This window comes from Pelodiscus sinensis, chromosome 10 (assembly GCF_052426305.1).
Source record: "Pelodiscus sinensis isolate ZL-2025 chromosome 10, ASM5242630v1, whole genome shotgun sequence".
Lineage (NCBI taxonomy): Eukaryota > Metazoa > Chordata > Testudines > Trionychidae > Pelodiscus > Pelodiscus sinensis.
The window spans coordinates 6,761,777-6,782,798 of NC_143061.1; the positions used below are offsets into that span (position 1 = coordinate 6,761,777).

Sequence of the window (21,022 nt, forward strand, 5' to 3'; positions counted from 1 at the left end):
GGGATGGGAGGGAGTGGGATGGCTGAGTCACATGGAGACCGGGGTTAAACGGGGTTAAGGCTGCACTTGCGACCGGAGGATCCCGTCAGGCAAGGGACCGTGCGCTGGCCGGGCGGGTCCCACCTGGAGACAGAGCCGTGGAGGTCGCTGGCCCAGTGAAGTCTGTTCCCTCCCCACCTGGCCTCTCTCATCCTGGGACCAGCCAGGGCAGGTGCTGGCCCTGGGGGGAAGCAGCAGAAAGGCCCCGAGCTGGAGAAGGGCAGGGAAAGGTGGCTGGCGGCTGGCAGCTGCACTAGCCTGGGCGGCCCCGCTACGGACACCGAAAGGTCAGAGCCAGAGGAAGGAAAGACGGATGCAAAGACGGCACATGGCGCAAAGCCCTGGCTTAGCCCTGGCCGCTCTGTGCCAGGCTGCGGGCGCGCAGCGGCTGGGTGCCCGGGGATTGGTACGTGGCTATCGCGTTTTCCCAAGGCTGCTGGTGTTGCCGCAGACACGCCCTGGGAGCACGGTGCCCCCGTGGGCACAGGCCCAGCTCCCTGCAGGGTCTAGCTGGGCAGGGAGCCACAGAGCCAGGCCCCCAAAGGGCCTCAGTCCTGCCCCTGTGGAACTGGGGGTCCCTTGAGTCCAGCCACTGAAGGGGCCACTCCCATGGAACTGGTCAGAGCCCCTACTCTGGCTGGGGGCTGCCGTTAGCCCCGTGGCCTGCCCCCCACATGGTGGCATGGATCAGCTGCCCCACAACCCAGGCAGACCTGGGTGGGGGCGAGGAGGGCTCCCCTGCCTCCTCAGTGTCACACCAGGGGCCAGAGCCTGCTCCAGGAGCTGCCACGTCCCTGGGGCTCTGCCTCTCGGGGCAACGCCAGCAGGCCCAGGCGCCCCCCCCCCCAGGTCTGCCTGGGTTGTGGGGCAGCTGACCCATGCCACCACGTGGGGGGCAGGCCACAGGGCTAACGGCAGCCCCCAGCCAGCTACCGCAAGCAAACCGAGTCCCCACCCCGGCATGGGGGGCGGGGGAAGGGATTGAGCTGTTGCTATTTTCTGCCCCCCTTCTTCCCCCACCTGCCACTGTCCATCCACATTCCCAGCTCAGGCTTCCGGCCCTCGCCACAAGCTCAGGAGCTGCCGAGGGGCTGGCGGGGAGTTGGGCCATGGCCGGGCACCAGCACCCCTGGAGCATGGGGACCCTGGCCCTGCGGCTCACTGTGCTCTGGGCCGTCGCCCTGTCAGGTAAGGACATGGAGCTGCCACTAGAGCCCCCCTCTCCAGCTCCTTCTGCTCCCCCCTCGGATTCCTATGCGGGAGCTGATGCTGCAGGCGCCAGCCGCAGGGTGACCGGCGCTCCACCCCCCTCGCCCCAGCTCTCTGCCTTTGCCCAGGTCTCCAGCACCTGCTGGAGAGCGAGCGCCTGGCTGGGGACCCTGCTGCCTGTCCATGCTGCACTGCCAGCGCCCCTCCCCTGCAGCAGGCCTCTGGGTAGCACTGCTTCTGCCCCATGAAGCCCACCTTCCCCCTGCCCACGGGCAGCCAGACGGGAACGGCTCCCCCCTGCTCCGGAGCAGGGTGCGCTTGAGCGACCCCCTGCCCATCCCCAGCGACTGGGGCTCTCCAAACCCCCCCCCCCCCGATGTGAAACCGGCCTCAGGGCAAAGGCTGTATGTGGAGGAGCATGTGTGCATGTGCACGGGTGCATGAGCGTGTGCGCACACGTGGGTGTGTGTCTGTGCACGAGGGTGTGTGTGTGCATGGGGGGGACGTGCCCATGTGTACGGATCAGCACAACCCGGGCAAGATCCCATCCAGGTTCCCAGCCCGTCCCGTGGCCGGGGGCGCTGGGATGGGGGGCACAGCGACCTTGCGCTGGAGCAGCGGGAGCAGCAGCGAATCTCGGCGTTGGCTCCTTGCAGGCGGGCTGCGGCCATGCAGAGCCTGGGTGTGGGCTCCCGGCACTGCCCCTCTCACCCCTGCTGAGCCATGCCCTCTGCCCGCAGGCCTCTCTGCCGCAGCCTGGCCCAGCTGGAGTTGGGCTTCTCCCCAGGCGAGAGGGCTCTGGGTGGGGGGAAGGGCGTCTGGGGGCTCGTTGGGGGGCCCAGGTGGGGGGGGGTCTTAGCATGGGGCAAGAGCCAGGCCCTCCATCCCCCTTGCGGCTGCGTGGTCCCCTGCTCCTTCCCGCCGGCTCGGACTCAGCGAGTCCCCTGCCCCGGAGACACCGGTCCTCGCGCCCGTGTCCCGCAGGCGGCCTGGCCGTGAACCAGGAGGAACGGCTCATGAACTACCTCTTCGTGGAGAAGGGCTACAACAAGGAGCTGCGGCCCGTCATGTCCAAGGACGAGAGCGTCAGCGTGGACCTGGGCCTGACGCTCTCCAACCTCGTCTCGCTGGTGAGCTCGTCCCCAGGGAGCCACGGGGGCCTTCCCCGCGTTGGCTGGGAGGGGCCGATTGCTCCTGGACGGCTGCGCTGGGGGAGGACCCAGCCGTGTGCCCGCGGGCTGTGTGTCTGCACCCTCCTCCGCAGCCAGATGTGGCTCCGCCAGCCAGTAGAATAGAAGCGTTTGTTGCTTCTCCGAGATACAGCCCAGCGCAGGCTCGATATTGACATAGGAGCCGGGCAGCCTTAGTCCTCTTGCAGAAAGGGGTTCACAGGCCCCTGAGTCCCCCCCCCCCCACTGGTCTCAGACTCCTTTCTTCATGCTCCCCCCAGCTAAGACCGACCAGCTCTCAGGCCCTCCCCCCAGCCAGGTGGCCGTCTCCACCTTCCTCCCTTTGTCTCTCCCTCTGGGAAGAGCCTGGTTAAGTGCCCAGGCTGGGACTATGTGTCTGGGCCAATGCACATGTGGGTGAGTCAGTGGGAATCGCATCACAGCGCAGCCAGGTGGGGGCACTGAGTTACAAGCAGACAGGCCCCCCCCCCCCCCACTGTGTCACAGGCTGAAACTCACCCGGCTTCCCTGCCCTCCATGAGCTCAGCCTGGCCTCCCCTTAAAACCCGAGATTTGCCACGGCCCTTGGGTTCAGAGCTCAGTGCTCTTTGGGATTGCTCCGCACACCACGGGCCACGAACACGCCTTTCCCATGCTGTGTCTCATGTCTGCTTGGTGTCCTTCCAGAAAGAGGCCGACGAGACCCTCACCACCAACGTGTGGATTGATCACGTAAGTGGGCCCCCGGCGGGTTTTGAGCCCCTGGGGCCTGCCCCTGTGGGGAGGGATAAACCTGGATGGGCCCCCATTGCCACAAGCTGACCAGCTGGTGCTCAGAGGGGGCCACACGCTGATTCTTTGTGTTGCGCAAAGACCCGGTGGAGCGGTGCTCTGCCTCAGTTTCCCCGTTAGGAATGCCGGTCGGTCCCAGCCATGGAGGTGACTCGGCCCTCCAGCCATGCCACATTAGTAAGTTCCACCCCTGCTGCGACTGGTCCAGCCTCAAGCTAGCCCATTCCAAAGCCCTCGCCCCAGGCCAGCAGAAAAGACCTTCTCGCTGAAGCAGAGTTTTCCTTCACTGAGGAGCAGCCCTAGGGCCGGTGCAGCCCCTTGAGAGAGCTCAGGCTACAGACAAAAGCAAACCACCCAGAGCAGCTTCTGCCCATCTCTGGGCTTGGGCAGCTGTAATACAACAGGTTCTGGGGGCACTGCTGAGAGGGTTAAATCGGGGCAAATTCCTTAGAGACAGGGCTACTTACACCCAAGACTGGGGGGGTCCTTCTCTATAAGGCACCAAGCCAGTCACACAGGCTGTGTCTAGACTGGCCAGTTTTTCTGGAAAATCAGCCGCTTTTCCGGAAAAACTTGCCAGCTGTCTACACTGGCCGCTTGAATTTCCACAAGAACACTGACTTCCTACTGTCTGAAATCAGTGCTTCTTGCGGAAATACTATGCTGCTCCCGTTCAGGAAAAAGTCCTTTTGTACAAAGCTTTTGCGCAAAAGGGCCAGTGTAGACAGCTCAGATTTGTTTTCCGCAAAAAAGCCCCAATCGTGAAAATGACGATCGGGGCTTTTTTGCGGAAAAGCGTGTCTAGATTGGCCAGGGACGCTTTTCCACAAAAAGTGCTTTTGCGGAAAAGCGTCCTGCCAATCTAGACGCTCTTTTCCGAAAATGCTTTTAACGGAAAACTTTTCCGTTAAAAGCATTTCCGGAAAATCATGCCAGTCTAGACGCAGCCACAGAGCGCTTTGGCTCACCACACCAGCCAGCAAGAAGTCACACAAGCCATCCCCTCAGACACGCCAACTTTTGCTGTGCCAGAACCAGCACTGCACCTTACACGGAGGAGAGATTATGAAAACCAATCTCACCAAAACCAAACAGGTTGTACTGATCCCAAAGGACCAGCCACAGTCCCAGGTCAGTTTATACCTTAGATCTTACCAAAAGAGAACGCTGGGCCAATCCTTAGGAATCAGGTTTATTAAAAGAAAAAGAAAGAAAGAAAGAAAGAAAGAAAGAAAGAAAGAAAGAAAGAAAGAAAGAAAGAAAGAAAGAAAGAAAGAAAGAAAGAAAGAAAGAAAGAAAGAAAGAAGTTTAGAGTAAAATTGGTAAAGGAAACAAAATTACATGCACCAATTACAAAGTTCCTGGCAGAGGCTTGTAGCAGAGATGGAATAAACTTCTGTCTTCTCAACCTCTGGAATATACACTGGCTGTGTCTACATTGGCAAGATTTTGTGCAAAAGCAATAGCTTTTGCGCAAAATCTTGCCACCTATCTACACTGGCCGCGAGTACTAGCGCAAGAACACTGACGTTCTAATGTATAAAATCAGGGCTTCTTGCGCAAATACTCTGACGCTCCCGCTCAGGGATAAGCCCTCTTGTGCAACTGTTCTTGTGCAAGAGGCCAGTGTAGACAGGCAACATCGATTTCTTGCCAAGAAAGCCCGTTGTTTAAAATGCCCATCGGAGCTTTTTTGCGCAAGTGAGCATCTACACTGGCACGGATGCTCTTGCACAAAGGCACATGCCAGTGTAGACGCTCTCTTGCACAAATACTCTAACGCAAAAACTCTTGCATTAAAGTGTATTTGCGCAAAATCTTGCCAATGTAGCCGTAGCCCCAGTGTTGGATGAGTCACCAGTCCTTCCGGGCTCAGTTTCTAGCAAAGACGCGCCTGAAGTGTTGAGCTGAGTGAAGACCAATGGAGGAACCTCGAGGGCCCTTTTTATACCCTTGCCCACATGGCGGGAATCCCATTGTTCTCCTTGTGGGAAAGTATTTGGGGTTGGGAAGGAATTTTCCTCCAGGGTAGATTGGCAGAGGCCCTGGAGGTTTTTCGCCTTCCTCTGTAGCATGGGGTACAGATCACAGCTAGAGGATGCTCTGCATCTTGGGGTCTTCAAAGTATTTGAAGGCTTCAATATCTGAGATATAGGTGAGAGGATTATTCTAGGAGGGGTGGGTGAGATTCTGTGGCCTGCACTGTGCAGGGGGTCAGACTAGATGATCATAATGGTCCCTTCTGACCTTAAAGTCTATGAGTCTATGAGTTTGTCACATGAGCAGGTCAGCTGTCCACGCAGGCCTTGGGCCTTAGCAGCCCCAGCTCACAGGCTGCTCTGCATGTTCAAAGCGAAATTCCTTAGCTGTGGATTGGCACCACTTATGGCCCATTGTCAGACGAGTGCTCTAGTTCATTTGACTGCCCCCCTCTCCCCCACCCTTGACTGGCCATAGGCGGGTGAGGCCGGGTGATGTCTCCCAGAAAGCAAATACTTGGATATCAGCCCAGCGCCAACACTCATCACGTCACATGCACAACTCACACCTGCACCTCCACAGTGTAAACTGAACCAGCAATGCATCCGCTTGCAGTAGATACCGCACAGTGTTCTGCGTGTTCACGTCCAAATCCAATAACATCACCGCCACTCATTCCTCTGCCCCAGTCCTGCCCCCCGGAGCCTGGCCTCCCCTCGGGCCAACCCCCACTGCTGGCTACCCTTCACTTCCAGCACAGTGGGCAGGGCAGTGTCTGGGCTCCTAACGGAGCAGCCACCCTGAGATACTCCCTGAGCCATCGTGTCTGCAGGTTCTTCCTCCCCCCCCGATGCCCCTTTGTGGCTGGATCGCCCCTGAGAAGGATTCCCCGCAGCTGCATCCAGCCCCCATCCCACCAGAGGGTGTGCCGGCCTCCAAGCAAACCCAAAGGGGCTGAGGACACACAGCAATGCCACCCCTGGTGCCCATGGCCAGTGCTGCTGCTCCCTGCCCATCTTTCCAGCTGGCCCAGGCTCTGTTCCTTGCTGGCCTGGGGAGGGAGATTTGGAGCATGTGGGGGTGTGGGAGAGGGGTTCCAGATGGTGGGTGGAGGCTCCAACATGGACTCCTGGTTTCCCACAGGGCTGGACAGATTACAGGCTGCAGTGGAACAAGTCGGAGTTCGGGGACCTGAAGATCCTCCGCCTGCCCCCGGACATGGTGTGGCTTCCTGAGATCGTCCTGGAGAACAAGTGAGTCCTGGTCCGGCTTTTCCCAGAGGCTCCAGCGCACGGCACTGCCTGCGGGCCCTGGGTGAGGTCGTCACAGACCCCCGGCCGGCAGAGCCCTGCACCTGCTCACAAGGTGGCTCTCACCCGCCCACGGGTGCCGTGACCAGCCCACGTCCGGGGTGGTTCCAAGTGGGGCAGGGAATCTGGCAGAGCATGCCCAACACTCGGACCCCTCCCACGCCCTGGCACTCGAATTCCTGGCCCACACAAGTGCCTTCGGTCTCAGTCGCCCTGGGGACTCTGTGCCCATGCTGGGTTGCCCAGAGCTCACAGATCCCACCCCACAGTGCATGGGTGAGAGGCCCGAGGGCTTTCCCGCACACAGGTCCTGGGCACCGGGGCCCCCCTGTGGCTCCGATGGACACAGAGTTGCCACGGAGGCCTGGAGGCTCCCACAGTCCCCGACAGCCTCCCTTGTGTCTCTGTGCAGCAACGACGGCTTCTTCCAGATCGCCTACTACTGCAACGTGCTGGTGTACGACTCCGGCTTCGTGTACTGGCTGCCGCCTGCCATCTTCCACAGCGCCTGCCCCATCAACGTCAACTTCTTCCCCTTCGACTGGCAGAACTGCAGCCTCAAGTTCAGGTGAGGGGCTCGCCCCCCTTGACGCTGGGCCTGCCAGCCCCCATGCCCACCGCGGCTCCACGCCCAAAGAGCCGGAGCCCTTTGCCGTCAGGGGAGAGAGGCACCCTGGCACTGTATCCTGGGCCGGAGCTCACACCCCTTGGACAGCTTCCCGGGCCTCTCCGGGGGCTTTGGATCAGCTTCCTTGGTGACCACGGGGGCAGCCACCGAGTGCCAGGCCCAGGCCAGGGACAGCAGCCCGGGATGTGCTGGCCGAGCCCAGACTTGGGCGTTGGGGCCAGAGCTGGAGCTGAGCCCTCAGCCAGCCCCCCGCCCCGGGGTTCTGTGGCACGCCAGGGGCCTCTGCTTCCGGTACGTCCCCACCTGGAGGCCACTAGAGTGTCTTAAGGGCCGAGGGGTCAGGCCAGCTCCATGGGGCATCCGGGTCTGGGGAGTCTCTGTCCCCGCTGGCAGCATGAGGCTCGCGGGGGCTGGTGGACGGCGGGAGCCACGACTCACCCATCTCTCGGCGGGCCCAGCTCCCTGCGCTACAACGCCAAGGAGATCACCATGAACCTGAAGCAGGAAGCGGACGACACGCAGAACAAAAACTACCTGGTGGAATGGATCACCATCGACCTGGAGGCCTTCACGGGTAAAGCAGGGCCCCGGCTCCCCCGCAGGGCAGAGCCACGGGTGGCATGGCGGTGTCTGGGGACTTGGCTGGAGGTGCCCAGGAGAAGGTGGCTTTATCCCAAAGCTGTCTCCCCATGGGAGGAAGTGAGGGGGGGCAGGGGCAGAGAGGGCTCTCAGCATAGGCTGGGTCCCACAGACATCCCCCTGCTGGGGTCATTGGGTCGGATGGGCGCGGCAGGGCCAGCCCCAGGGCGCTGTGTGGGGCTGGCGGGGCCCCCAGCGACTCACCTGCCCCTGCCCACCCCGCGCCCACAGAGAACGGCGAGTGGGAGATTGTCCACAAGCCGGCCCGCAAGAACGTGGACAAGAGCGTCTCGCCCGAGAGCTGCAAGTACCAGGACATCACCTTCTACCTCATCATCAAGCGCAAGCCGCTCTTCTACATCATCAACATCGTCCTGCCCTGCATCCTCATCGCCTTCATGGCCATCTTCGTCTTCTACCTGCCGGCCGAGAGTGAGGGCGGGGTCCCCATCCCGCACCGAGGAAGGGGGGGGCATCACATCCCAGGGAGAGCAGGGTCCCCAACCCCAGAGTCTGGGGCCCCCAGTCCCACCTCCAGTGAGTGCAGGGTCCCCAGGAAGTACAGCCCCCATCCCACCCCCCGCGAGGACAGGCCTCCCACCCCACCGCCAGTGGATACGCATCCCCCTGAACCGCGAGTGCCCAGCCAGGCAGGGAGCGCCCTCCACTGTGTGCGGACAGCAAGGGTTTAGCCAGGCCCAGCCCCCGCACCAATGCTGGCTCACCTGCCCCCTAGCACAGCTCCCCAAAGATCCCCAGGAGGGCGGCTGGAGCCACCCATGCCGGGCACTGTCAGGAAGGGATGAGCACTGGCCCCCTGGGGACGTGTGAGCCAGGGAGGTTCCCTCTCCTCCGGCCCCTTCCCTAGAGCTGGGGGGTGGGGCAGAGGGCTGAGCTCCGTCTGGCTCTCCAGGTGGGGAGAAGATGACGCTGGCTATCTCCGTCCTGCTGGCCCAGTCCGTCTTCCTGCTGCTGATCTCCCAGCGCCTGCCCGCCACCTCCCTTGCCATCCCCCTCATTGGCAAGTGAGTCTCCGTGGGTCGCCCCACGTGCCCTGCTGCCCCAGCCCTTGCCTGCTGGCCGGGGAGGCGGGAGGGGAACCTTCCATGTCTCGTGCTTGGTGGGGGCGGCTGGTTCCTTCTGGGAAGGTCTTGGAGGGTTTCCCTGTCAGCGGAGACCCACACACGGGGGGGACCCCTTGCGTGGCTGGTCCATGGGGCCCTTACAGATCCCCCTTCAGGCAGGGGGCCTGGGCCCTGCAGTCCCCAGGAGCCGGTCTCTGCCCTGCAGGTACCTGCTCTTCATCATGCTGCTGGTGACCGCGGTGGTGGTGACCTGTGTGGTCGTGCTGAACATCCACTTCCGGACGCCCAGCACCCACGTCATGTCCAGCTGGGTCAAAGAGGTGAGGGGGGAGCTGGGCATGGGGGCCCCTGGCTGGGCTCTGTGCCTGGCCGGGAGGGCACACAGCCGCTCCCCTCCGCCCATCTCCACGCCCCTGCGCCTTGGGGCGATCGGCTGCTCCCTCAGCTCGTGCCGTGGGCCCTGGAGCCAAACCACGCTCTGTGGCCGCAGCGCCAGAACCTGCAGCCAGGCAGGGGGCTCGGGGCCTCTTCTCCTCCCGACACGCGGTGCTGAGCCAGCCGGCCCCGGCACTGGCCTGCCTGGCAGGCGGCACTCGCTCCCTTCTGGGGGGCTGGGCTAGTGGCTGGCAGCTGGCACTGGCGCCGGCCTGGGCGCGAGGGGTGTGGAAAAAACAAAGCTGGTGCTGCCAGGCCCCACGGCGGGCACCTGGGCAGCCCGTGCCAGTGCAGAAGCCCCCAAAGCGTGGGCTGCAGCCCCAGATGAGAGTCAGGTTATGGGGATCTCGTTGACTTCACCAGGATTTTCCTGGGGCATCTTCCCCTTAGGGCCTGGCAGTGCCCACAGCCGCTGAGGCCTGCGGCCACCCAGTGGCGTGCCCGTTCCCATGCACCTCCCGTGCCATGGCTGGCCGTGGGCACAGACTCCTCTCCAGCTGGGCCTGGCCAGCGCCATCCCCTTCCCTCCAGGCATCACCCCCTCTAGGGCCTGGCTCAAGAGCACCCCACCAGGCTCCCAGCTCAGCAAGGGGAGAGCGGTGGCTGTGCTCCCGAAGGCCAGGCAGCGGGAGGGTGGGGAGTGTCCAGCCGGGTCTGGAGCCCCTACATGCACCTCTCCCCGTCGCCAGCTGTTTCTGGAACTGCTGCCGCGCCTGCTGCACATGTCCCGGCCGGCGGAGAGCGAGCCGGGCCCCCGCGGCGGCCTGCTGATCCGGCGCAGCAGCTCCGTGGGCTACATGGCCAAGGCGGAGGAGTACTTCGCCGTCAAGTCCCGCAGCGAGCTCATGTTTGAGAAGCAGTCGGAGCGGCACGGGCTGGCCAGCCGCGTCACCCCCTCCCGTGAGCGCCCTGCGGCCAGGGGGCGGGGCGGGTGCCACGGGGCTCTCCCAACGGGCGCGGTGGCTCCTTTAGTGCCTGGGGAACGGCAGGTCCCAGCAGGGCGAGGCCTCGGCGGCACCGGGATGTGCAGCCCAGGGCAGCTGGCACCCAAAGGGGGTGGGCAGGGGGCACCACGCATCCCAGACTGGCACCCCGGTCCCCCCTCCCTGAGCCCCACACTCCAGAGTGGGATCCAATCTCGCCCCTTCAACTAAGCCCTGGGTGGGAGCCCAGCAGCCCCAAACCCTTTGCCCTAAGACAGGGACCCACCCCTCGCTCCCAACCCTGGGACAAGGCCTTGGCCCCTACACCAACCAGGATCCCAGCCCCTCTCCGAGTGCTGCATCCTGAGATGGGACCCTGGAGCCCCACCCCAGAGCCGAGTCCCGGATCAGGGCCCGAGCCCCACCCAAGGAGCCAGCAAACTGGTGCCACGTCTCCACTCTGGGCTCACAGCGTCGCCTTCCCTTCCCACCTGCTGGCAGGGCCCAAGCCCCTGGGCGCGGCCGACACGCAGGAGCAGCTGTACAGCGAGGTGAAGCCAGCCATCGACGGCGCCAACTTCATCATCAAGCACATGCGGGACAAGAACGACTACAACGAGGTGGGTGTGCCCGGGCGGGTAGCAGCCCCGCACCACCGGGGGGGGGCGGCATGTCGGGTATCCCCCAACCCTGCAGCAAGAACAGGCTCCGCCAGGCACTAGAACAGAGGGATACAGCGCAGCACAGACGAGATGTGGACATAAGGAGTTGGGGCAGGGGTGCCTAGGTCCCTGAATTCCCAGCACTCTGCTTAGTCTGTTCTCTGCATGGTTTTCCAGCCAAAAAAACTCCCTTCTGCAAGCCACCCCCTTCCTTTGTTCAGACCCCTTTCCTCATCAGGTGAGAACCGGCTGGGCCATGGACTAGGAGACATGAGGGCCTGGGGTAACCCCCCCCCCGCCCCGCTGGGCAGTGCTTACAGACACAGGCCAGTAGGGGGCACCCACTGCCCACACAGCAACCAGCGAATGCCCAACAGCGTGGGCCATGGGCCACTAGTGTAAACAGGCCCCCAACTACGTCCCAGGGGGCTTTGGCAGAGCCCAGCATCACAGCCCCCGGTGCCCAATGGGAACGGGGCTGCCTCAGTGGCCCGCCCCCGCAACGGCCTCCCAGTCTGACCCATGCAACAAGATGGAGGTGCCTGTGGGGGAGGGGGGGCAGAACACGCCCGGTCCCCACTCACTGGCCTCTTGCTGGCAGCCTCAGGAGCATGAGTTCCCCTCCCATCAGGCGGGGCTGAGGCCTCCTGGTGGGTGCCAAGGGGATCGGGGGGCTCAGGGTGCCGGGGCGGGGTGCCCTAGCACAGCAATGCACCCGGGCATTGGGGCGCCACAGGGAGTGTCACGCTGGGGAAGTGGGGCGCCATGGGTGTAATTCTGGGGGCACCGCTGAGAGGGTCCAATCTGGGCAAATTCCTTAGCGACAGGGCCACTTACCATCACCCCTGGGGTCCTCCCCCCAGCCGGGCCCACGGAGCAGCACACCGGCCAGCAAGCACCACACACGCCCTCCCCTCAGCCGCGCCCATTCTCCGGAACAGCACCTTGCCCGGAGGGGAGGGTATCAACACCAGCCTCACCAAACCCAGACAGGTTCTTCCGATCCCAAAGGACCAGCCCCAGTCCCAGGCCAATCTATGCCCCAAAGGGAACGCTGCGCCGATCCTTTAGACCGGGGTGGGGAACCTCAGGCCTACGGGGCAGCTGCAGCCCCTGGCTTGCCTGAATCCGGCCCCCAAGGTTCAGGGAGCCCATGCTGGTGCTCCAGCCCCCGCTGACCCTCGCGGGGCTGGAGCACCCACAATCTACTCACCTGCCCCCCCGGTGCTGGTGTGCTAGAGGATTGTGGGAGAGTTTTCTCCCTCTCCGTCGGGGGCCATGTCAGTGAGCGGCTGGTTTGGGGGGGTTTTCTCTCACTTCTCTGCAGCCCCCGACTGATTTTCTGTGGGTCAGCAGCCCCCCGAAGGGCCCCCGCCCTGTTTTAGCCTCTCACATCTAACGTTTGCTAATAAAAGGAAAGCAGGAGAGTTAACATGGTTAAAGGAACCCAACGGCATGCACCTCTGCAAGGCCCTGGGGCAGGCTGGCGGCAGAGGTGGAATGAGGTTACGTCTCTGGAATACGCCCTCTGCTAGGCTGGGCCGTCGTCCCCCGGGCTCCGTCCCTCGCAGGGATCCTGCCGAGGGGATGAGCCGGAATGCAGAGAAACGGAGGAGCCCCCGGGGGGTGAAGGGGTGTCCCCAGATGGAGTTAGTCCAGTGACTGTCCATGCATGACTCAGCGCTTCACAGAACAGCTCCTCTGAGCCCGGGGGGGCTGCGACAGCGAGTTGTGTGTTCAGCTCACCTTCCACTAACATCACGGGAGCAGAGCGGCATGGGGAGCAGAGCCCTGCGAGAGCAGGATGCCTTGGGGAGTGGGAGGGAGTGGGGTGTCTTGGGGAGCGGGGCATGGAGCAGTGGGGTGCAGGGAAAGTGGGGTGCTTTGGGGAGCAGGGCACAGGGGAAGTGGAGTGCAGCGGAAATGGGGCACCTTGGGGAGGAGGGCATGGGGGGGAAGTGGGGCATCTTAAGGAGCAGGGGCTTGGGGGAAGTGGGGTGCAGGGGAAGTGGGGTACCTTGGGGAGCAAGGCATGGGGAAGTGGGGTGCAGGGGAAGTGGGTTGCCTCAGGGAGCGGGGCATGGGGGGGAAATGGGGTGCCTTGGGGAGCAGGGCATGGGGAAGTGGAGTGCAGGGGAAGTGGAGTGCCCCGGGGAGCAGGGGCTTGGGGGAAGTGGGGTGCAGGGGAAGTAGGGCACCTTGGGGAGCAGGGCATGGGGAAGTGGGGTGCAGGGGAAATGGGTTGTCTCGGGGAGCGGGGCACAGGGAAAGTGGGGCACCTTGGGAAGCAGGGCACCTCGGGGAAAAGGGGCACAGGGGGGAGTGGGGTGCCTTGGGGCATGGGGATGTGGGGCACCACAGGGAGCAGGGCGTGGGGCAGAGTGGGGTGCCATGGGGAGCAGGAGTACCTGGAGAAGTCCAGGCTGTCTGTGCCATGGGGATAGGGGGCCCCCGGCTGTGACATTCACCAGCCCTAGATTCAGCCAGTTAACAATCGCTGCCCCCTTCGCATGCTCTGCCCCCGCTGTCGGTCTCCCCCCCGCCCCAGGAGAAGGACAACTGGAACCGCGTCGCCCGGACGGTCGATCGCCTCTGCCTCTTCCTGGTCATCCCGGTGATGGTGCTTGGGACCCTGTGGATCTTCCTGACGGGAATCTACAACGAGCCCCCAGAGCTGCCCTTCGCCGGGGACCCCTTCGACTACACCATAGAGCACAAGCACTACGTCTAGGGGCAGGGCTGCCACGCCGGCCCTGCCCCACTGCTGCCCGGCCCTCGGAGACGTCACTTACCTCTGCTGCCTGGGCTTCTTCCCGGCGCTCCAATAAACCTCCCTTCTCAGCCAGCGGCAGCAGGGAGTGTGTGCCAGGGACCCCGCCCCGCCTCTCCCCAGTCTCCCCTCCCCGCCCCACCCACTGGCCCGCACTCCTGGCTGGGCCCTCTTTCCCCATCTCCCCTGCCCTCCCGCTGGCCGGGCCGGGGCACAGCACCCGTATCACCACCAGGCTCCAGGCTCCCTGGGGAGAGGCATCCGGGGAAACCAGTAGATTTGGAGCAGCTCTTCGTACAATTTAGTGAGCTGGGAAGAAGGCGAAGCTGGTGCCATGTGACCAGCCAGCAGGTCCTGGCCCAGGTGAGCTCCTGCATTGCACTGTCAGGCTGTTCCAAGCCTCCCCTTCAAACGGTAGGGCGCCCAGCCGGCCGGATCCATCCTCCAGCCCTCCTCACCCTGCCCCGGGGACCCCCCCAGCCAATCGGATCCATCCTCCAGCCCTCCTCGCCCTGCCTAATCGCTCAGGGTATGTCTACACTACAAAGTTAGTTCGAACTAACTTAGTTCGAATTAGTTAATTCGAACTAAGCTAGTTCGAACTAACGCATCTAGAACTAAAAACTAGTTCGAACTAGCGTTTTGCTAGTTCGAACTAGTAAGTCCACATTGAGTGGACTCTGAACAGGGCTTAAGGATGGCCGGAAGCAATGCCGGCAGGGCATAAAAGGAGGACTTAGAGCATGGAGATGCTGTCTCAGGCTAGCCGAGGGCTGCGCTTAAAGGGTCCCGACCCCCCCCCCCGGACACACAGTTCTAAGGGGTGCCCCGCTTGCAAAGAAGTTCTGGCTTGGAGTGCCCTGAGTGCCCACACTGGGCACATCACACCACTCGGCCATCAGCCCGGCTGCACTTGCCGCAGGCTGCCATCTGGGGAGAGGGAGTAATTGGGGGGCTGCAGGAGAGCTTCCACCCCCAGAAGCCCGCAGAGCCAGCCCAGTCCTCCCCATCGGGGGCTCGTACCCCATTCCTCCCTCACCTCCTTCCACTTACCCTTCCCTAGCCCCCCTTCTTATTGATGTACAAAATAAAGATAACGTTTCTTCCAACATTGACTCTGTCTTTATTGAAAAAAACTGGGGGAGACTGGGAAAAGGAGGTGGGAGAGGGGAAGAGAAAGGCTGGGAGAGGGGAGGGCAACTAACATGATCAGGGGTTGGGAACAGGTCCCAGATGAAGAAAGGCTACAGAGACTGGGACTGTTCAGCTTAGACAAGAGGAGACGGAGGGGGGACAGGATAGAGGTCTCTAAAAGCAGGGGTTGGGTGGAGAGGGTGCATTCAGAAAAGTTCTTCCTGAGTTCCCATAAAGAAGGACTAGAGGACACCAAAGGAAAGGAATGGGTAGCAGGCTTGAAACTAGTAAGAGAAAGTTGTTCTTCTTGACAAAGCAAATAGTTAACCTGTGGAACTCCTTGCTGCAGGAGGCTGTGAAGGCTAGAACTAGAACAGAGTTTAAAGGGAAGTGAGATAAAGTGATGGAGGTTGGGTCCATGGAGTCCTATTAGCCAGAGGGTAGGAGTGGTGTCCCTGCCCAAAGTTTGTGGAAGGCTGGAGAGGGATGGCACGAGACAAATGGCTTGGTCATTGTCTTCGGTCCATCCCCTCCAGGGTCCCTAGGGTTGGCCGCTGTCGGCAGACAGGCTACTGGGCTAGATGGACCTTTGGTCTGACCCAGTACGGCCATTGTAAGCTCAGGGCTCAGTGTCGGGGGTCTCAGTGGACCCCCTTGATTTTCATGCACACCTGGTCCTGGGTGGCCAGGCTGGCAGCTCTCCTGCCCTAGACGGCCACTTTCCTGTGCCTAGTGCGGAGATCGTGGACGAGGTCCACGATGTCCGCACTAGCCCAGGAAGGTGCCCGCCTCTTGCGGTCCAGGGCAAACTCCCGGGAGCCGCCAGCCTGGTCCCGGCAAGAGGGGGTGGGCTGGGGGGCATCGGGTTGGTGGCTCTGTGCCGTGCCAGGTGCAGGGTCTGCTAGCTGGGTGCTGGCAGGCTTGCACCTGGCACGGGCACCGTAGCCAGCCCGTGCCCCTTTAAGGGGTCCGGGGCCGGGAGGGGGGCATAGAGTTTCCCTGGTGTTAGCCAGAGTGGCCACCAGGGAAACCTGGGGAGGGCTAGCCTCCCACTAGTTCGAACTAAAGGGCTACACAGCCCTTAGTTCGAACTAGCTAGTTCGAACTAGGCGTTAGTCCTCGTAAAATGAGGTTTACCTAGTTCGAACTAAGCGCTCCGCTAGTTCGATTCAAATTCGAACTAGCGGAGCGCTAGTGTAGCGCATAGGAAAGTTAGTTCGAACTAACGTCCGTTAGTTCGAACTAACTTTGTAGTGTAGACATACCCTCACGTCCCTAACCTCTGGTTGGGGAGCAGCCAGGCTTCCTGCCTTGCGCCACTTTCCAGCCACTCCATCCCCTGGTCTGGGTAGAACAACACTCCCAGCCTTGCCCCCCAGCCCCTTTGGGCCTGGTACCCCTCCATCCATGTCCAGTTCCCCTGTCCTCCGCCCGGTGCTCAGCCTGTGCCAGCTGGCCTGGACTCTGAGCACCTGAGCCTTTCCTGCGCGTTTGTCTCCCCCTTCTCTGGCCTGTCGGCAGCCCCCAGAGCTGAGCGCAGCAGCCCAGCAAGGCTGGCCCCAGAGCCGGGAGCAAGGGCCTGTGGGTAGCATGTGGGGCACCGTGACACATGCACAGACACTGGGGCGCAGGCAGGGCTCAAACCCAGCACCTCTGGCAGGCGGCCCAGCCCCTGGGTTCTGTGTGGGCAGCTGCTGCTCTCCCGGGCGCTGCTGCCCTGTGTTCCCAGTACCCCCCCGCACGGCCGGAGCGGGACAGGAATGGCGCGGCAATGGGAGCCGGGTACCCCCTGGGGGGCACCCTCCCCCCCCCCGCAGCGCCTTTCCTCAGGGCACCATGGTGCTCGGACCAGGCTGGAAGCAGGCAGCAGGGCCTGCTCGGCCCCTCCCTACCGCAGCCCCTGCCAGCCGGCTCCACCCTCCGTGGCCCATTCAGCCCATGGCGTCCTGGCAGGCACTGCCCAGCTGGGGGGAGTAAGGGCCGATTGTCACCCGCCCCGTGTCCACGCAGAGACCACCCAGCCGCCCGGGGCCGGGAGAGTGATGGGCAACCCCCCACGCAGCCCAGCCTCCCGCAGCCCCTGCGACTTGCCCCCAAGGAGCAGGGCTGGCCAGCGCCATGAGCAGAGCCTCCCAGTGCCAAGCCAGCCAGACCGGTGCCCTCGCCCCAGGGCCCTGCGCACTGCACCAGCACAGGCCGACGCCACTCAATCCGGACAGCCCTGGACCTCGGCCCGGCTGGGGCCTGCCCCCTGCCCCTACAGCCTGGCATCAGGCCCAGCCCTGGCCTCACTTGCACACCAGAGTGGGGCAGATATGGGGCACCCGGGCCTGCAGAGAAGCCAGCTCAGGCCTGTTGGGGGCATGGTTAGCTCAGGCGCTATGGTGGGCCAGGCAGTGAGGCTGGTGGGTCAGGTGGAAGCAGGCGAAGGGGTGGGAGTGTGGGGCAGGGAAGCTGAAAGGGGGCAAGCCCTAGATGAAGGCAGGTAGTGCAGGGCAGAGAGGCGGGGGGCCAGGCCCTTGGTGAAGGGGGGCAGGGCAGGGCAGAGAGGCGGGGGGTCAGGCCCTTGGTGAAGGGGGGCAGGGCAGGGCAGAGAGGCGGGGGGCCAGGCCCTTGGTGAAGGGGGGCAGGGCAGGGCAGAGAGGCGGGGGGCCAGGCCCTTGGTGAAGGGGGGCAGGGCAGGGCAGAGGGGCGGGGGGCCAGGCCCTTGGTGAAGGGGGGCAGGGCAGAGGGGCGGGGGGCCAGGCCCTACATGAAGGCGGGCAGTGCCGGGCAGAGGGGTGGGGGGCCAGGCCCTTGGTGAAGGGGGGCAGGGCAGAGGGGCGGGGGGCCATGCCTAGCTGAAGGGAGGCAGTGGGGGGGGAAGGCTGCCAGGGGAGCGTCAGGCTGTAGGCAGCAGCAGGTGGGGGGCCAGTGCAGGGAGGGAGGCCGCGAGGGTCAGGCAGCAGCTGGGGAAGGCGGCACCAGCGGGAGGGAGGCAGGTCGGGGGGTCAGGCGGGAAATGCCGAGAATCTCAGGACAGCTGCCGCTGGCTGCTCGTGTCTCTCACACCGCAGGCTCAGGCAAGCCTGGTATGTGACCCCCAGACAGGCTCCCCCGCCCCCCGGACAGCTGGGGCTGGAGCGCATCCCTCAGACGCCAGCCCAGCCCCCAGCGCTCCCAGCCCTGGAGAGGGGTCTCCCCGAGCCCGCTCCAGGCTGACACGGCCCATCCTGCCGGGGGTGTGAGGTGGCCTCTCCCCAGCCCGACACAAGGGGGTGGCTCGAACAGCACTCGGGGGGGCCAGCCCCTCCAGACTTTGCGCAGCCCAGAGCCAGGTAACCTGTAGCTGCTGAAGCTAACACCGGGCAAAAGCTCCAGATGGTGTCGGCTGCCCTGAGCAACAGGAAACCAGCATCCTTGGCACCTGCTTGGCCTGCCCCTGTGACGTGGGGGGGGGGGGAGCTGTCTGCTCTGTGACCCGGGGGTCCCCTGCTCTGTGATGTGTGATTCCCACCGACTCACCCACATGTACTGGCCCAGACACCTAGGCCGCGTCTAGACTGGCGTGATTTTGCGGAAATACTTTTAACGGAAAAGTTTTTCCGTTAAAAGTATTTCCACCAAAGCGCGTCTAGATTGGCACGGATGCTTTTGCACAAAAGCGCTTTTGCAGAAAAGCATCCGTGGCCAGTCTAGACGCAATTTTGCGCAAGAAAGCCCCGATCACCATTTTAGCCATCGGGGCTTTTTTGCGCAAAACAGTTCTTCCCTGTCTACGCTGGCCCTCTTGCACAAGTATTCTCGCGCAAGAGGGCTTTTTCCCGAGCGGCAGCGTGAAAGTATTTGCACAAGAAGCCCTGATTTTGTACATTACAAAGTCAGTGCTCTTGTGCAAATTCAAGCAGCCACACTAGTTTAGACAGCTGGCAAGTTTTTGCGCAAAAGCGGCTGCTTTTTTGCACAAAAATTGCCAGTCTAGACGCACCCCTAGGGTATGTCTAGACTACATGGCTCTGTCGATGGAGCCATGTAGATGAGTTTACTAGACATAGCACAATGAAGCGGCGATTTAAATAACCGCCACTTCATTTACATCAAAATGGTCGCCACGCTGTGCTGACGATCAGCTGACCGGCATAGCGGGGCAGTCTGGACACGCCGTGGTCAACAAGGAAAACCAATCTCACCAAATAAAAAGCTTCTTCTGATTCCAAAGGACCAGCCAATTTCTAACACAGTTTTACCCAAAAAGCAAACTGTGCTCATCCTTTAGAATCTACAATCTAGTGGGTGAAAGAAAGAAGTTAGGGTTGTTAAAGGAATCAGATACACACACCAGCTGAGAAGTTCTTGGTGCAGGCTTGTAGCAGAGGTGGGGTAATCGGCTGGCTTAAATCTGGAGCACCTCTGCTGTTAGGACAGGGCCTCCGTCCTTTGTTTCAAGCTTCAGTTCATAGCGAAGATCCTCCAGAGGTGAGACACAGGATGGAAGACGAAATGGAGGAACCTCCAGGGCCCTTTTCATATCCTTGCCCATGTGGAGGGACGCCCCTTGTAGGGATGTTACATTTCGACTCATCGGCTCATCGAACAGTCAGGGCATCTCCGCTTTTGAAGTGGAGCAACAGCCCCACTGTTTGAACAGGCTGTTGCTACACTTCAAAGGCGAAAGCGCTGTGCTCCCTGCGGCGTTTCAAAGCGGCAGCGCCGCATGGAGCCCAGCATCTGCGGGAGAATCCCCAGCTGGACCCGGGCTCCGTGCAGCACTGCCACCCCTGCTCTCCCCTCTCCCCTTCCTGCCTCTTTCTGATCGAGGCAGCAAGGGGGAAAGTGACTAGTCAACTAGCCCGTTGTCTCTCTGATAAGCAACTGCTTCTTGGATCATCGCCTAGTCGCTCACGTCCCTAACCCATTGTTCTCCTTGAGTCCCAAAACGGAGTTTGTCCCATGGACTGGTCCCCTGTCCACTCCATTCCTTGTAGCTGGATGCTTTTGCTCCCATGCTGGGCTGAATGTCCTCAGCAGTGGACCAAACCCAGCGGTAGCCAGCTCCCTCTAGTCGCTCCGCTAGCAGTCCGGTCGCGCTCGGCTGGCCAAGCCGCCTGCGGGCGTCTCCAGAAGCAAACATTTGCAATGCACATTCAGCGCCAGCACTCGCCCCTGCCGACACAGCTCGTCCCTGCCTACGAATGGGAGAGACAGCTCCACTGAGCCATCAGCTTTTTATAGGCATCTCACTTGGGTGCAACCATGTAACGGGGGTGCAACAATGATCTGTAGGCACATACTACAATCCAGTAATGGCAACGGCGGGGGAGGACTGGCACGTGGAGGCCAAGGCATAGCCCAGCCCCTATCAATCCATGACACCATGCGTGTGTGAGATCCCCTTTCACCCAGCCAGGGAGGGGACACTATTTGGAGACAGAGCTATGCAGAGATTGGCTAAGATCAGTAGCATCTAAGCCGTGGGCTCAGGCAGTCAGGTATCCCTACTGCCTTCCTCGGGCACCTTTGCTTAGGGGGTCTCGAACCCTTGACAGGTAATAAAGGTGTGGAGGAAGGAAAGATCACACTTGGTTCACAGCTGGGGAAACTGAGGCCCAGGGAGGGGAGTGATTTGACCAGGGCCCCACAATAGCTCTGTGGCAGAGTTGGGGAAGAAAACCTAGGTCGCTGGCATCCCAACCCAACCAGAATCTCTGGGCTGGCAGGCTGGCAGGCTCGCAGGGGACTGCCTGGCCTCTCTGGTCCTACTGGAGAAGCACCAACCCCCACCACAGATGTAACCCAGCCCTAATGGGGTTCCCCGAAATGGGGAACTGCCCCCACACCCCAGCCTGGGTCCTGATCCTGTGTGGGCCCCAGCTTGGGGCTGGGGATGTGTCATGGGTTCTCAGGGTCCGTGCTATGCTCTGGGTACAGACAGGCTGTAGGAGATCCCCTTTAGCACCCAAGGGTGCACTGCGTTCCACACGGTCCCACGCCGCGGGGCCTGCGCCTTCGTGCTCCAGCAGTGCTGGCTCCCCGCTGGGGGTGCTGAGCGGCAGGCCGGCCTGCGGCAGAGGCCCCGTGCAAGGCCCTTTGCCCTCCGCACACTTCAGGGGTGTTTGCAGCGACAGGGGCCAGCGGCCTCCGCAGCCAGCAGCTCAGCGTGGGAAAGGCAAGTGGGAGAAGACGGCCGGATTCTCTGCGTCCCTCTGGCCCTCCTCCCTGAGAACAGGCTGGTGGCTGCCTGGGCGCTCTGGCTCCGGCTCCAGCCATG

General features: G+C 62.4%; 1 protein-coding gene across 1 annotated transcript; it reads left to right on the plus strand.

The window, feature by feature from the left end:
• Nucleotides 1–1,078: 1,078 nt before the first annotated feature.
• Nucleotides 1,079–13,742, plus strand: CHRND (cholinergic receptor nicotinic delta subunit). Its single transcript, XM_089780720.1, has 12 exons — nt 1,079–1,227; nt 2,233–2,378; nt 3,105–3,149; nt 6,333–6,442; nt 6,912–7,067; nt 7,586–7,701; nt 7,998–8,198; nt 8,680–8,791; nt 9,057–9,171; nt 9,976–10,186; nt 10,711–10,829; nt 13,420–13,742. Exons 1-12 carry the CDS (start codon nt 1,149–1,151, stop codon nt 13,600–13,602), a joined length of 1,593 nt encoding a protein of 530 aa, XP_089636846.1. The 5' UTR covers nt 1,079–1,148; the 3' UTR covers nt 13,603–13,742.
• Nucleotides 13,743–21,022: the final 7,280 nt, after the last annotated feature.